General features: G+C 35.4%; 1 protein-coding gene across 9 annotated transcripts in view; it reads right to left on the minus strand.

Moving 5' to 3' along the window:
- CPLANE1 (ciliogenesis and planar polarity effector complex subunit 1) overlaps positions 1 to 16498 on the minus strand; it is a 137669-nt gene that overhangs the window by 81477 nt on the left and 39694 nt on the right. For all 9 annotated transcript variants that reach the window (XM_053906939.1, XM_053906936.1, XM_053906935.1 and 6 more), the window contains 9 exons: positions 15803 to 16031; positions 14499 to 14638; positions 12646 to 12863; positions 10274 to 10438; positions 5648 to 5786; positions 4831 to 4940; positions 4513 to 4671; positions 4287 to 4395; positions 2547 to 2847 (listed from right to left, as the gene is read on the minus strand). In XM_053906939.1, coding sequence (XP_053762914.1) covers positions 2547 to 2847; positions 4287 to 4395; positions 4513 to 4671; positions 4831 to 4940; positions 5648 to 5786; positions 10274 to 10438; positions 12646 to 12863; positions 14499 to 14638; positions 15803 to 16031 — 1570 coding nt within the window. The remainder of the gene's footprint in view (positions 1 to 2546; positions 2848 to 4286; positions 4396 to 4512; positions 4672 to 4830; positions 4941 to 5647; positions 5787 to 10273; positions 10439 to 12645; positions 12864 to 14498; positions 14639 to 15802; positions 16032 to 16498) is intronic.

Here is a 16498-nt window from a genome sequence, read left to right on the forward strand (position 1 = left end):
ATTCATCCATCAAGGGACATCTGGGCTCTTTCCATACTTTGGCTATTGTTGACAGTGCTGCTATAAACATTGGGGTGCATGTGTCCCTTCGAAACAGCACACCTATATCCCTTGGATAAATGCCTAGTAGTGCAAATGCTGGGTCGTAGGGTAGTTCTCTTTTTAGTTTTTTGAGGAACCTCCATACTGTTTTCCAGAGTGGCTGCACCAGCTTGCATTGCCACCAACAAACGCAAAAAGAGATCCTTTTTCTCCGCATCCTCACCAACATCTGTTGTTGCCTAAGTTGTTAATGTTAGCCATTCTGACAGGTGTAAGGTGGTATCTCATGGTGGTTTTGATTTGTATTTCCCTGATGATGAGTGATGTTGAGCATTTTTTCATGTGTCTCTTGGCCATCTGGATGTCTTCCTTGGAGAAGTGTCTATTCATGTCTTTCATCCATTTCTTCACTGGATTATCTGTTTTTTGGGTGTGGAGTTTGATAAGTTCTTTATAGATTTTAGATACTAAGCCTTTATCTGATATGTCATTTGCAAATATCTTCTCCCATTCTGTCAGTTGTCTTTTAGTTTTGCTGATTGTTTCCTTCGCTGTGCAGAAGCTTTTTATTTTGATGAGGTCCCAGCAGTTCATTTTTGTTTTTGTTTCCCTTGCCTCTGGAGATGTGTTGAGTAAGAAGTTGCTGCGGGCAAGATCAAAGAGGTTTTTGCCTGCTTTCTCGAGGGTTTTGATGGCTTCCTGTCTTACACTGAGGTCTTTCATCCATTTTGAGTTTATGTATGGTGTAAGAAAGTGGTCCAGGTTCATTCTTCTGCATGTCGCTGTCCAGTTTTCCCAGCACCACTTGCTGAAGAGACTGTCTTCAGTCCACTGGATATTCTTCCCTGCTTTGACAAAGATTAGTTGGCTATACATTTGTGGGTCCATTTCTGGGTTCTGTATTCTGTTCCACTGATCTGAGTGTCTGTTCTCGTGCCAGTACCATACTGTCTTGATGATTACAGCTTTGTAGTATAGCTTGAAGTCTGGGATTGTGATGCCTCCTGCTTTGGTTTTCTTTTTCAAGATTGCTTTGGCTATTCAGGGTCTCTTCTGGTTCCATACAAATTTTAGAATTATTTGTTCTAGCTCTGTGAAGAATGCTGGTGTTACTTTGATAGGGATTGCATTGAATATGTAGATTGCTTTGGGTAGTATCGACATTTTAACAATATTTGTTCTTCCTATCCAGGAGCATGGAATCTTTTTCCGTTTTTTTGTGTCTTCTTCAATTTTCTTTCATAAGCTTTCTATAGTTTTCAGTGTATAGATTTTTCACCTCTTTGGTTAGATTTATTCCTAGGTATTTTATGGTTTTTTGTGCAACTGTAAATGGGATTGATTCCTTGATTTCTCTGTCACTTCATTGTTGGTGTATAGGAATGCAACCGATTTCTGTGCATTGATTTTCTTTCCTGCAACTTTGCTGAATTCATGAATCAGTTCTGGCAGTTTTTTGGTGGAATCTTTTGGGTTTTCCATATAGAGTATCATGTCATCTGCAAAGAGTGAAAGCTTGACCTCCTCCTGGCCGATTTGGATGCCTTTTGTTTCTTTGTGTTGTCTGATTGCAGAGGCTAAGACTTCCAATACTATGTTGAATAACAGTGGTGAGAGTGGACATCCCTGTCTTGTTCCTGACCTTAAGGCAATGCTCTCAGTTTTTCCCCATCGAAGATGATATTAGCATTGGGTCACAATTCCTTTTAAATCTGTTTCCTTTAACCATGGTCCTTAGGGAAGAACAGATTCCTAGTTCCCCCAATAAGGGAAAGAAAGGGCTCGTGTTAGGCACCTGGGCTGGAGGTCTATGTCTCTTATTAAGAAGGCACAACAAGCAGCCGCCATTGTATTCCTGTGCTAACACTGAAATCGTCCGGTGAAACAAGCACACCATTTCTAATACTATGAGGCATGGTTTAAGCAGATGCTTATATTTAGAGTCGATAAAGTTATTTCATTTAAACAAGATTATGGCTGATTACTTAGTCTTTCAGTCATGGGAAGGATAAACTTCATTGCAGATAATGGAATTATAAAGAAAAAATCTAGCTAGAGTAATAGAGGTTTAAATGATAAGAATTTCTCAACAATTTATAGACAAGTTTCAAAGATGAACGTGCAATTTCTTTCCCTGGAATCCCTTAAAAATAATATAGCTAACCCAATAATTTTAAACTATTTAAATCTGAAGATTACTAAAAACAGTAAAAGCCTCCCAGTGAACTCTACAATTTCATCTACTTACCTGATTTTATACTATCAGGTAGCAAAATTATTTCATATCTCAATAATATTTTAAATAATCTTTCAAATATATAGTTTCATTTTACACTCCTAATATTCTTGTGAGTAAAGGAAGGTAGCACTTATCATTCATATTGTTAACACTGCAATCAGTGAGGTTTCTGGGACAAGAAATCAACTCATCTGTTGCGTGAACTGCTGAAAATATTTTTTTCCAAAGGAAGTGAATGCTTACTATTAAGACATCTCAACTGTACCTTTTAGAGAAATGTATCCTACTTTTTTCTTCAACTGACAATGCTTCAGAGAAGGTATCTGCTGTATCTGCATCACTGTGGACTAGAGAATTCCCCAGTTCTGTGAGTGTGCTCCTGCTCAAACTAGTTCCTAGGGAAAACCTATCAAAACCCAGAACCTCAGCTGGTTTTCCTTCTTCAATTGGTTCCCAGATATTCATTTCAAAAGAACCTATATTTCTTTGCACACGTTTTAGGGCTTTCACTCTCACTTTATGAACAGAATGCATAATAACAGACATCATTTCCTCAGTTTGGGGACCTATAAAGGAAAAAACAAAAAGCCTTATTACAACACATTAAAATGTTTCAACTCAAGACACAAAGGGACCTGGGGCACCTGGGTAGCTCAGTCGGTTAAGTGTCTCTTAGTTTTGGCTCAGGTCATGATCTCACCATTCATGAGTTCCATGAGTTCGAGCCTCTCATCCAGCTCTGTACTGATGGCATGGAACCTGCTTGAGATTCCCCTCCCCTTCTCTCTCTCTCTCTGCCTCTCCCACACTCACTCTCTCTGTCTCTCTCTCAAAATAAATTTAAAAACATTTAAAAAAAATTTTAAAAAGACAGAAGGGGACCCAATTCCAGTCCCTCCTGGGAACATGGAATCCAACTGATGACTAAGACTCATTTCCACATTCTTACAGAGCATGCTTTGTATTTGTCAGAAAGCTATGGTGCATATTTTAAGGTAGAATTGCAGAAGTTAGAGAAGGTCCATTAAAGAACAATAAAAGGGACAGAGCCCAGACTCCATAAAAACATGTGCTCTGGAAAACAAAAAATTAAGAAGTAACTTAACTATTTAAAAAATCAGACAGATAATTATAAAAAGAATCACTACTATTTTTTCATTCCCAAGAGTGGTGAATAAGAGAAAATGAGTATAATTTTAGTCAAAGAAACAAGGACACCTTTTTCACTTCAAATAGTGGGAAATAGGAATGTAAGTTTTTCAAGGCTGCCTACAGAAAAAAGTTTAAACATGATTATACATTAACATATATATAAAATGTATACACTATACATTTTAGAGAATGCCAAGAAAGTCTTAAGAAAAATATAAACCACAAATATATTAATGCAATAATGTATGATCATAGGACATAACTAGACTTAAATACTAGATTAAGTTATTAAAAAAAGGTAATTTGAATTCTTTAAAAATTTCCACATTATGAATGTAGTTAATGTCACTGAATTGTACACTTAAAATATTAAATTTTATATTACGTATGTTTTAACCACAATAAAAAAAATTTTCCACAAAGGCATGTTGAATGTATAGGATAAAATTAGAAGGAAGAAGAATACTAGTTTTCAACAAAATATCTGCCTTACGCAAAGTACTGTATGCTTATTTTATATATTTTACCTTATTTAACCCTCTTTTAATACACATCCATAAAGTAGGTAATAATACACCCGTTTTACATATAAAGAAATGGAGCTCAGAGAGACTGGGCAACTTGCCTATAGTCACACAGTCATTAACTGACAGAACCATGACATGAAGTCATCTTTATCTGGTTCCAAAGCAAAACTGGTGCTTCAGTAATAGAGGAGTGCTTCTTTCTGCCTTCTTACACTATCTTCAAGGAAAGGAGAACTGCATAAAAACATAAGCACTAGAAACTACATGCCTTCCGAGGAATCTTCAGCAATTTATCTACCAGATATCTAAGACATGACAAATACTACCTTTCACAACACAGTGTCTGAGTCTCTGTTGAAGACAGTGATATTTTTCTCTTAAAGGAACCCTTATGTCCTCAGGATTGGGAAATGCTTTCACAAAAATTTCTGCTACCTTCAGAAAAATTAAAAAAAGAGTTTCATGAGCAACATCATTTTTAATTAAAATAAAGTAAAAATCCTTTAATGTCTCTGATTTTCATTTAGTTTTTTTCACCTACATTCACATTACCTTTCTGATTGGTGGCAGTTCCCCAATAAGGCTCAAAATTAGATCCTGAATAAGTTCTTCAATATTAGAAAACCGAGAAAAGGGCAGCATTCTGTGTGCCCACTCCACTGCACTGAGACCGTGCTCAACCATACAAGAATCAAACTCCACTTCGACGTCCTAAATGGGTATTGAGAAATACATTTCCTTTTCACTTTAGATGCATAGATCAGGATGAGTTCAAAAGAAAGTTTGTCAGAAAACAATAAAACCTTCTATCAAGCAGTAATTTCCCAAGTAATGTTTGTTCATTTTTCTTATTCTTGTGTAGGTAAATACCTTTTTCCTCTCCACATTTTCTCTTGCTTTCTGATATTGCCTGCAACTATAGGATAACTTATCACGAACATGTAGCATCCAACACAAAGCACAAAGTTCTCTGAAGCAACCTAAACCAGGGACACAAATATAAAAGATTGGATTAGTATGTACATTACTATTATAACAACTTCACCTCTGCCGGGTATTTGTTTTTCCAGAACCAATGTCTTTATTTTGTTGATTATGAAACAAACATATGCTCATTGCCAACACCTTAAATAAAAGTCATGGAAATCCTTTCATAATTTTTATGCACATTATTCTAGAGTATTTCACGCATGTCAGTTGCATGAAAATATTGAAAACAGTTTTAGAATAAATAACTTGCTCTATTTACTAGAGTAAATAAATTACTCTAGTAGTTTACTTGCTTTAAACTTCATAGTATATTGTAGATAATGTTCAAAGCCAATACACATAGCTCTACTTAATACTGTACAGCTCATTTATTTGGAAAATCATTTATGATAGGCATTTAAGTTTAAAATTTTTTAATACTAGAAACATACTTTCCATTATTGAACAATGTTTTTACTAAAAGCAATACAAGTACACAAATATATATATATAATTATACTATGCACGCTGTTTTGAAACTAGCTCTTCTTTTCACTTAATGTATCCTGGATACCTTTCCACGGTGGTTACACACACATATCTTTTCATTGCCAGCGTAATATCACACTGTATAGAAACTTCACCAAATCAAGTGCAAATTATATCATTATCAATATTTAGGCCTAATTTCTAAGCAAGCAGTTCATTTTGGACAAACCTATTGCTTTAACGGAAACTTCATCAAGCTTGCTGTCTCCAGTTGCTCCAGGTCGAAAGAATGCTACACCTTCTTTACAATAATTAAGTAATGACTCAGGGAAAGGACTCAATGAAGGAAGGGACCCTTTCATTCGAATCTGAAAGAATGATAGAATATGTTAATTATCAGTCATCTAAATCTATTTTTAAGGAAACTATAAAGCAACAAACAAGACAGGTAACATAAACCATAGAGAATGAAAAATACAGCATGGTTCTTATACTGTGTAAGAAAGTATCTCTGAAATGAACTATCCTTTCAGAAACTTGGCTCATATATTTAAATGTTTATTTATTTTGAGAGAGAGAGAGAAAAAAATGTGCACGGGGAAGGACAGAGAGAGAGAGAGAGAGAGAGAGAGAATCCAAAGCAGGTTCCGCACTGTCAGCTCATGGCCTGATGGCGGGGTTTGATCTCACAAACCCTGAGATCATGACGTGAGCCAAAATCAAGAGTCGAATACTTAACTGACTAAACCACCCAGGTGCCCCGCTCACAAATTTAATTCAAGAAATTCACTAAGTTAGAACACAAAAGAGAAAAGAAGGTTGTAGGCAATTTTTTCTGTCACTCAGTTTTGCCTATATAGAACTTGATGCTATTTGTCCTTTCCCCAAAGGTATAATAAAGAAATTTAAGCATCTAACTCTCATTCAAAATAAAACTATGTGCAGTACCTAAAAACAAATATGACAAAAGGTATATCTACCTACATAACTTTTTTTTTTTTTTTTGAGAGAGAGTGTGTGTGAGGGGGAAGAGGGGCAGAGGGAGAGAGAAAGAGAATTTTTTTTTTTTACTTTATTTATTTATTTACATCCAAGTTAGTTAGTATATAGTGCAACAATGATTTCAGGAGTAGAATCCTTAATGCCCCTTACCCATTTAGCCCAACCCCCCACAACCCCTCCAGTAACCCTCTGTTTGTTCTCCACCTTTAAGAGTCTCTTCTGTTTTGCCCCCCTCCCTGTTTTTATATTATTTTTGCTTCCCTTCCATTATGTTCATCTGTTCTTTGTCTTAAAGTCCTCATATGAATGAAGTTATATGATATTTGTCTTTCTCTGACTAATTTCACTTAGCATAATACCCTCTAGTCCATCCACATAGTTGCGAATGGCAAGATTTCGTTCTTTTTGATTGCCAAGTAATACTCCATTGTGTATATATACCACATCTTCTTTATCTGTTCATCTGTTGATGGACATTTGCGCTCTTCCATACTTTGGCTATTGTTGATAGTGCTGCTATAAACACTGGGGTACATGTGTGCCCTCAAAACAGCATACTTGTATCCCTTGAATAAATAACCTAGTAGTGCAATTTCTGGGTCATAGGGTAGGTCTACTTTTAATTTGAGAAAGAGAATCCTAATCAGGCTCCATGCTCAGCATACAGCCCAACGTGGGGCTCTATCCTACAACCCTGGGATCATGATCTGAGCTGAAATCAACAATCGGAGTCTCAACCAACTGAGCCACCCAGTTGTCCCTACCTACATAACTTTTTCTAAGAAAATGTGAACCTGATCAAGCCTCTGTATCTCAATGAATATAGTTTAATTACCAGTTCACAGGAAATAAAAGGAAAGAGGAACAAGTCAAATGACACTAAATGAATAAACTATCAAACAAATGCAGAATACGGTACAGAACAAATGACCAAGTTTCTCTACAAACCAAGAAAAGAAAAAGAAATTAAAGGAAACTGCTATAGAATAAAAGGAAAGGAATCTAAGGGACATACACCCAAAAATGAAAGGATTAGCGGCAGGCTTGTAATCTATTTTCTCCCTCTTCTATTCATTTCTACAAAGACAGGATCTTGTCAAATCCCCTTGTAAGCATTCTAATGACAGACTTCTTGTCAAACAATGGTATTTACTAGATGTACAGAGCCTAGCTAGGTTGGTTATTATAAATACATCTATAATGCATGGATTTATGGAGTATGGCTCATTGGAAAATGTCACACAAGCTATATAATTAAAGAGATATAAAAAGGACATGTTCAATAAGTGATATAGTTCTCTTTTGTGTCATGATGTTAAACAGAGGCCAGGTCACATCCTTCCACAGCAAGAAAAATCTTGGGAGCAATGTAAGTCCAGGTTTCACCTGTGTCTTTTAGTTACCTATATCCTTGAAATTATTGGTATAAAGTTTGATCCTGGGTTAAGTCTTTTGATTCTTATGTGTCAGACCTGAAAATATAGTCCTTCCTATTATCTCATAATCAAACATGGGTTAACTTCAGTTGGACCTTGATTTCAAAAATCTATAAAAAAGACATTTTCAAAATAATCAGAGTAACTTTATTATGGACCAGGTATTGGAATTAATAAAGAATTATTGTTCACTTTGGTATAATGGTATGATGGTTTTAAAATATGTCCACAAATTCTTAACAATTCATTCCTTCAAAGGTACAGCCTAACTTCCCTCACCTTGAGGGTAGACCCTACTAGACCAACTAGTTTCTTTTTTTTTTATTGTTTTTTTGTTTATTTATTTTTGAGAGAGAGAGAGAGATCATGAGCATGAGCGGGGGAGGGGAAGAGAGAGGGAGACAGAGAATGCAAAGTAGGCTCCAGGCTCTGAGTTGTCAGCACAGAGCCTGAGGCAGGGCTCGAACCCACAAACTGTGAGATCATGACCTGAGCCAAAGTCGGACGCTAAACCAACTGAGCCACCCAGGTGCCCCTAGACCAGCTAGTTTCTAACGAACAGAATACAGAAGTGGTTGTATGGGATTTCTGGGATTAAATCATAACGGCATTGTAGCTTCCACCTTGCTGTCTTTTGGATCACTTGCTCAAGGGGACGCCTCTGGCCAACAACCAGCACCAACTTCTTAGCCATGTGCACGAGCCATCTTGTAATCAGATGTCTGGCCCCTATCAGTTGTTCAGATTCCTGCAACTCCAGGTCACATTTTAGTATGAACTTCATGAGAAACATGATTTTTTGCTTCCATGAATAAAGACCTTATAATTTTGGTAGCAACAAGTGTTCCGCCATTCCCACCAATTAGAAAACATTAATTTACTACAACTAAATCTGTAGTTAAATTATATGCCCAATAAAGTCTAAATGAAAAAGGCAGAGAAAACAGCAATACAGGAGAATATAGAAGTATATACACTTATATATTGTACATACTTCTATAAGAATGGATCTCCACATCTTTGGCACCTCTCCCAATGTCAATAAATACACAGGCTAACAATAAAACTATCAGATGTATTTTAGGAAGACTGAATTAGAGGGAATTTACAGGTCACTTGTGTGTATAGCTGAGGGGTTGACAACAAGCTTTAAAGGTAAGCCGCAAGACAAACAGGGCACTGGACAGTCAGAGTGGCAATGACTATACACCCAAAGGCCCTAGTCTGCAGCCTGTTACTCCTCTGAGGAATGTCTTTAGCTGTGTTGATAATTTTAAGAGAATCTGCACAGTCTTTATGCTAGCTGCATTAATTAAAGCTAGATTAAATGAGATGACTGTTGGGATTTAGTACATAAGATAAAACCTCAATGGAAATCTAATTACAACTTTATTGTAGAAAACTGTTTACTTAAATAATTTTTAAAATGAAGTTTCCTATAACAAATAATCAGGCTCAGCAGACCTTGAAACTATTAAAACCAATCTTTCAATAATACAGGAAAACTCTTTGCCATACTTTAAAAACAACTTTGGGATAACAAGATACAGAATGGGTACAGTTTCATCTTACATTTTTATAGTAGCTGTATGCAAATTTCACAAATCGTTCTCTCTAAAAAAAGTCTAATTTTCAAAAACAACTTGGTAACTTCTCAAAGTCTAAAGTTTCCTACCAAAAATAGTAAATTCTTGTTTTAAACATAATCAAGGGCCAAATTAAAGACATTTAGGGCTAATAATATTTAGTTCCACATTTCACAGAGACAGACAACTGGCCTACAAAGGATGTGCAGCTGGAGAAGGGACATACCAACAAATGTCCCATCTGACTGTTGATCAGGTAAGAACGCAACTACGACTCAGCTGAAGTCAGTGTGGAAGGGGATGATGGCCCCAGAATCACACTGAATTGCACGTCCCAGAAGATAGCAAGGGAGAGACTCCAACTGGTGGAGAGTACTGAAAGGAAACACACAGCCAAGAACCAACTCTAACCTCCCAGGGCTTGACCCCACATTAGTCCCCACAGAACACAGTAGATAGTATTTCAGAGCGAAGTCGGGGAAAACCCTGAACTGAGCTTACATCTTCAATGATGGTGGGACAAAGAAAAAAAGTAACTGAAACTACCTACATCTAACTACCAGTTATATATAACTTACTATATTATACTTTGTATTGTCAGACAGGATGGGACTAATAAAGAGACTCAGTTCAGAGTCCTTATCTTTCAGCAGAAAAAATTTAGTCTGGCTAGGTTGCTTATTATAAACAAACCTGAAATCTATTGATTCATAGTATAGGATTCCTTGGGAAAATGTCATGATTATAAATATTTGGAGATATTAATAAATATTAGTATATTTAAATAGTTTAACATAGCATAGCACATAAATGACTGAGACATCTCCACACCTTCTGCATGACTTTTCTTGCCCATCTCAACTGCAAGATGTACCACTGTGCTACCGGAAAAGAACAGCGAGCTGCCCGGAAAAGCAAGAGAACACGCTGAAGGATTCCAGACACCTTTTGGCGATTATCCTTTTCAGCTTTTAAAAGAAGATCATCACCATCTTCCTAAAGAAAATAAAACAATCGATTCTTAGTAGATAGTAATATGAAAATTTTAAATGTTACAGTGAAAATAAAAATAGTGCTTCTCAAACTAGAATGTTCCTGGAGATTTATGAAGGATATTTTGAGGGATGGCCTCAGATTTCAACTATAGCTATTTCTAGTGTCAAAGAAATTTCTCTCATCTCAAATAATGTAAAGGGCTAAATTGACCTTAAGCCTAAGTCTTCCCCTATAAGCAGTTAAAGCCCACCACTCCAGACTCCATTGGTAGAATGTTATAAAGAGGGCTCCTTTTAAGGAGAATGCCTTTTCCCTTCTATTCCTGGAAAAATCCTTATATTTCAATGTCGGCCCCTCTGTGAAGCTCTCCTGTTGTGTGTGACTATGGCACTTTGCTCAGACATCCATGACAATTTTCACTAAATTATTCTGTACTGATTCATGTATGTTTCCCACCATACTGAGATCTACTCAAAAGCAAAGACCTTGTCATCTATCTTTGTATTAACATAATGCATAGAATAAAGTCCAGCATGTAGTAGGATCCAACAAACGTTTGCTGAATAAACACTAACAAGCCAGTAGCTAAAAATTAGTTTCTAGAGAATGAGACAGTATCTAAACATTTGCTTCCCCATCATCCTACCACAGTTACTTCTTCACAGTACTCAATTTTTAATGGAGTATCTGCCCTTCCCCTACATAGCCCATATGATTCAGTGAGAGCTGATACTTCCCCAGCTCTCAGGGGAAGGCCCTAAGGGGCTACAAAATGTACTTTGCATTATCCCTAGCCAAGAGTGACTCCCAGTACCCTTGCCTGGAATGCTGGAGAAGAAATACTTGTACTGTTTTTGTTTTTCCCCTTCTCTCTCCCTCTGGACATGGACAAGGTATCCTTAGAAGCTGCTGGCAGCCATTCTGCTCCCACAAAGAGAGATGGACTTAAGTTGAAACTGCCACCTTAGAAAATAAACTAGAGAGAAAGAGCTCAAGTCTGTGGTAGCATAACTGAGTCAAAAGGCTACCCTACTTAACTGGGCTTCTTAATTATGCCAGCCAACTTACCAAGTTTTCTATTATACCCAGTCCAAAGGGTCCTAATTGATATAGAGTGATACTTAGGAGAAATCCTACCACTGAGGATTATTTTAATAAAAACAAAATAATAAATCGAATCACTACTAAGGATAGTAACCACTCAAACTAATATCAGCACAGGTTATTCCAAAAATAGCTTAAATGGTATTCCTAATTTCTAAACCAATGTGTTGAAGACTCAGATGTGACAGAAAAGAGAATTATTAAGAAATACAATGGACTATTTATTTCTTCCATGTATAACATATTACATTTGAAATATCAATAAATGAAATATTTTTAACCTATTGAAATATAACCTTAAATATAACAAATAACAATATAAGAAAAAACTCAAAAAGGAAAAGAAAAAACCAGGTAAGAGATAGAGGCTGCTAATACTAAAACAGTACGCAGTAAAGAAACAGAAACAATACCAGAATCACTTAAAAATATCAATCAAACATTAAAATAATTTGCATTCATACTTTAAATCTTAAAGCCAGCTAATTATAATGTTGTGATTTTTAGTGAGAGCAGAGAAAAAGTTCCTGAGAGGAACACTGTCTTGCTGTTTATATGACAGAACTATCAATTGAATAGTGCAGGAGAAAAAAATGACTGATCAAATTAAAAAAAAAAAAAAATCAAAAGAAGTCTTTCAAAAGAATCAAAGACAATGAGATAAATAAAAGACCAAAATAATGTAGGTCTTGTAAAATCTGACATTTATTATTTATTACCCTAAACAAACATCTATTTTTTTAAAACCTGCATATAGAGAATCCTCTCTTGATTTTGTTTTATTATTGCAATAATTTTAATATTTATTGAATGTGTACTATGTGTCCTAGGCCCTAAGGTAAAAGCTTTTACAGAATATCTCATTTAATCCTAACAATAATATTATTACAGGTACTATCATCATCTGCATTTTACAGATAAGGAAACTTAAACAGTTTAGTACATTGCTTAAGATTATACAATTAATAAACAGCAAAGCTAGGATCTGGAAGTTTGTCTTCAGACCTTGCATTCCTAACTTGATAATTATTATCAAGTTGTCTATTGTAAAATTTGGCTAAAATCAACTTTAAATTAATTAAAAGGTTAAGAACTAAGCTTACTTCACTAAGAATAGCTGGCTGAGGACAATATAATGGAGGAGCCGGGAGATACAAGCCGACCGGGACTAAGCCCCACAGTCTCTTACTGAAGTCCTTGGCAGAGTTTAGCAGAAGTTGAAACGTCTCTGAAAGAATATCTGCATCAGCCATAACTGCTGCTTTCAGTAAGTCCTGCACTGAACCAAAGAGGAGATTTGCATCTTCTTCTTCAATGGGATCTACCAAATACAAAATTAAGTAAAATAGTTAAAATTTATATTATGCTGATCCTATTTTGTAGTATAAAATTTCGTACCTGAAAAAAATTATCATCAAAAATGAACATAATGGTTGACATGCAAAACATCTCAACTTCTACACAGAAATTTAATAACTATTCTGTTACTTTAAGATTATAGAGGGGGGGCAGGGGCGCCTGGATGGCTCAGTCAGTTGAGTATCTGCTCAGGTATTCAGCTCAGGTCATGATCTCATGGTTTGTGGGTTCGAGCCCTGTATTGGGCTCTGTGCTGACAGCTTGGAGCCTGCTTCTGATTCTGTGTCTCCCTCTCTCTGTACCTCCCCAACTTGTGCTCTGTCTCTCTGTCTCTCTCTCAAAAATAAATAAATATTAAAAAAAATTAAAAAAAAAAAAGATTATAGAGGGGTGCAGTGCCTGGATGGCTCAGTAGGTTAAGCACTGGACTCCTGATTTGGGCTTAGGTCATGATCTCATGGTTTATGAGCGCCAGCCCCGCATCAGGCTCCATGTTGGGTGTGGAGTCTACTTAAGATTCTCTTTCTCTCTGCCTCTCCTGTGTATGCTCGCTCTATCAAATAAACAAATAAAAATTAAAAAATTTTAAAAGATCAGAGCATAAGACCTTTTGCAAAATTATACAAGATATTATAATAACAACAACTATGCAACAAAAATATACTTGGAACATAGTCCTGAGTTAAAAAATAATAAATGAAAAAATACTGATGGGAAAAAAGTATCAAGAAAGACACCAAAATAAAATACAACATTACGTGAATGCAGCTAGTGGGAGAGTAATTTTTTTTCTTAACACTCCACCATAGTACTTTTTTAACTGATTGAGCCACCCAGGTGTCCCTTTTAGTCTTTTTTTTTCAAAACCAACTTTCATGTAGTTACATTTTCTCTCCATTTATTTTCAAAAATATTGGCAGGTAATTTTCAAAGTTTTCAGTAAGATTTCCAGGTATTATGCATTCTTTCCGGAAAGAGAAGTTACAATTAGTAAGTTCTAAGAATCTAGAGTTAGAAGCCTCTCTGCTAACGGAGACAAGAACTAATAAAACCAAAGGGTCCTACAGTAGTCAGCACATACAACTTTAAGTACCCAACTTCATTACTTTTCATCTAAATGTCTCCAGCTATAAAACAAATTTTACAGGGCTCCTGAGTAAATCTATGTAATATATGTGATATTACATTATTTTTAATTTTGTAATACTACTATAAAATTTTCAAATTAAAAACAAAACCAACTCTGTGATTTATGCACTAGGGAAGAGTTGAACTAAATACTTTTAAGTACCCTCCTGTTTATGAGATTCTACGACTCTATGACTGCAAAAGAAAATAATCCAAATATAGCAAAATACAACTAGTCAAAAAATATGTATGAAAAATCAGAGTATCATTCAGTTACTGATCATTGTTTTTTGAGCTGGCATAAATTTTAGAAGCTCCCATGATTAAGAATAAATAGCATACTTTTATATTTGATAAGCTTACTTCAAAGTGTTAATATATTTATGGATATTAATAAGCTTTTTAAAATATCAGAAGGTTTATATCAATTAAGCTGATATATATGTCAGACTATATGTAGGTAACACACCTGTAAATTGTTTGTATTTTGAGCCCATTTCATTTTTTGTTTCCAAAGAGGCTGGCCGACCTAAAAAACACTGCAGTTTTTCCTGGAAAATCTGTGCTGGAGTCATATTTATTGGCAAATTCAGACCCTTTTTCTTGGACCTGAAATCACATCAAATTAAGGAAAATGAATCCAAATTCTGAAAAAAGGAAATATTAACACATTAAGAGCTAAACATGAAATGTTAAGAAACAGTGAAATTTACTTTTATTCATCCTCTATTTTAAAAAGTAATAATGGGGGGAAAATAATTGGGGAAATATAACATTAAGGAGATTTTTAAGGGTCTCCAGGATTATGATACTAATATACCTTCCCATCATTATTTCCCATTGCTGCCCTCCACACTATTCGATCCAAATTGAACCAAACTTGTCTTTTGCCATATGCCTTTGCTCATGTTTGGAATGTTATCTCTCTCCACAGCCACTCAATTTGTTGAGATTCTGTCTTTCCTTCAATGCCCATCTAAATGTTATCTCCATTTCCTGTCCTATGCCCATTTGATATTATTGCTCTCTCCACTGCACCACTGGCACTTTTCTTACCATATTATCTAAATTATAATAATGTTTTGTGCTCGCTTTGGCAGCACACACACTAAATTATAATAATGTTTTGCCTTAATTTCTCTACTAAACTATAAATGCCTTAAACATGGAGTCTATGTACCATTTAATTTTATATCCATTAAACTACCTGGCACAGAGCTTAGTACAGAGCACTTACTTAAGAAATACACATATGTTGAATTATTGAACTGAAAAATATCAAAGATATAGTAGTACTATAATAGAAAAGTTAAAATATAGAGATTAGATTTATTAGCTTAAAATTCAAACCCTACTTAAAATAGGCAAACTCTCCCACTGACTATAAGCACTTTGAGGACATTACTAACAAATGTGCTAAATAAAAAGGTTGTTTTTTTTTTTTAAATAAAAGATTTAACACAAAAGAGCTGCTGAGCTGTCCAACACAGTAGCCCCTAACTGAATTTAGCTATTTAAATTTAAATTAGGTTGAAAATTCAATTCTTTGGTCTTATTAGCCACAATTCAAGTGCTCAATGGTTACATGTGGCTAACAGCTATCATACTGAACTGCACATAGAGAACATTTCCATCACTGAAGAAAGTTTTATTGGACAATTCTGGACTAAGGATTCCACAAAGTGTATAAATGCCAGCAATGAGAGAAATAAAAAATAGTTAGATGATACTATTATACTGTTTCTCAACCTACGTTTGCCTAAAAATACATACCTTGTGAAATTACTATCATGTTTACAGAATAGTTGGAAGGCCACACCAATTGAAACAGATGTCTTCCAGTCTCCAAGTTTATGTGCCAACCACACAGCCTCTGGAACTAGGCCACCAATAAGTAATAATTCAAGGGCATATTCAACTGTCCAAACATTAGAAAGATTCTGATCTCTTACAACACTGGCCACCTTAGAGTGTTGCAGAGGAATAAGTCGAAGGGAGTGTTCTATGTGTAAATAAAAGAAAATGGATATTAACAATTACATTTATCAGAATCACTCCTCCTCACATACTTATATACCTTTTTTTTATTAAGATTTTATTTTTAAGTAATCTCTACACTGAACATGGGGCTTGAACTTATAACCTGGAGATCAAGAGTTGCATGCTCCACTGACTGAGCCAGCCAGGAGCCCCTATCTCTTTAATTAGTATTTTCTAATAATCAGCCTCAACTGCTGATATGTTATTGGAGATACGTTTTTTGAAACAGTGCTCCAGCTATTTCCCTGTTAACTTTGGGTAAAATACAAGTTAGACAAGGAGATAGCAGCTCACGAAATGCTCTAAAGTGCTAGTGTAGTAGCTATATGTATACACACACCTCCATAAAGTGAAAGAGAACTTCCATAGACGTTTAAACCATTTGGGGGATTCTTTGATGAATAAAGTTCTCAAGAAAGTGATCTAAAA

The sequence above is a fragment of the Panthera pardus genome, unplaced genomic scaffold (assembly GCF_024362965.1).
Source record: "Panthera pardus isolate Hobbes unplaced genomic scaffold, ASM2436296v1 HiC_scaffold_2, whole genome shotgun sequence".
NCBI lineage: Eukaryota > Metazoa > Chordata > Mammalia > Carnivora > Felidae > Panthera > Panthera pardus.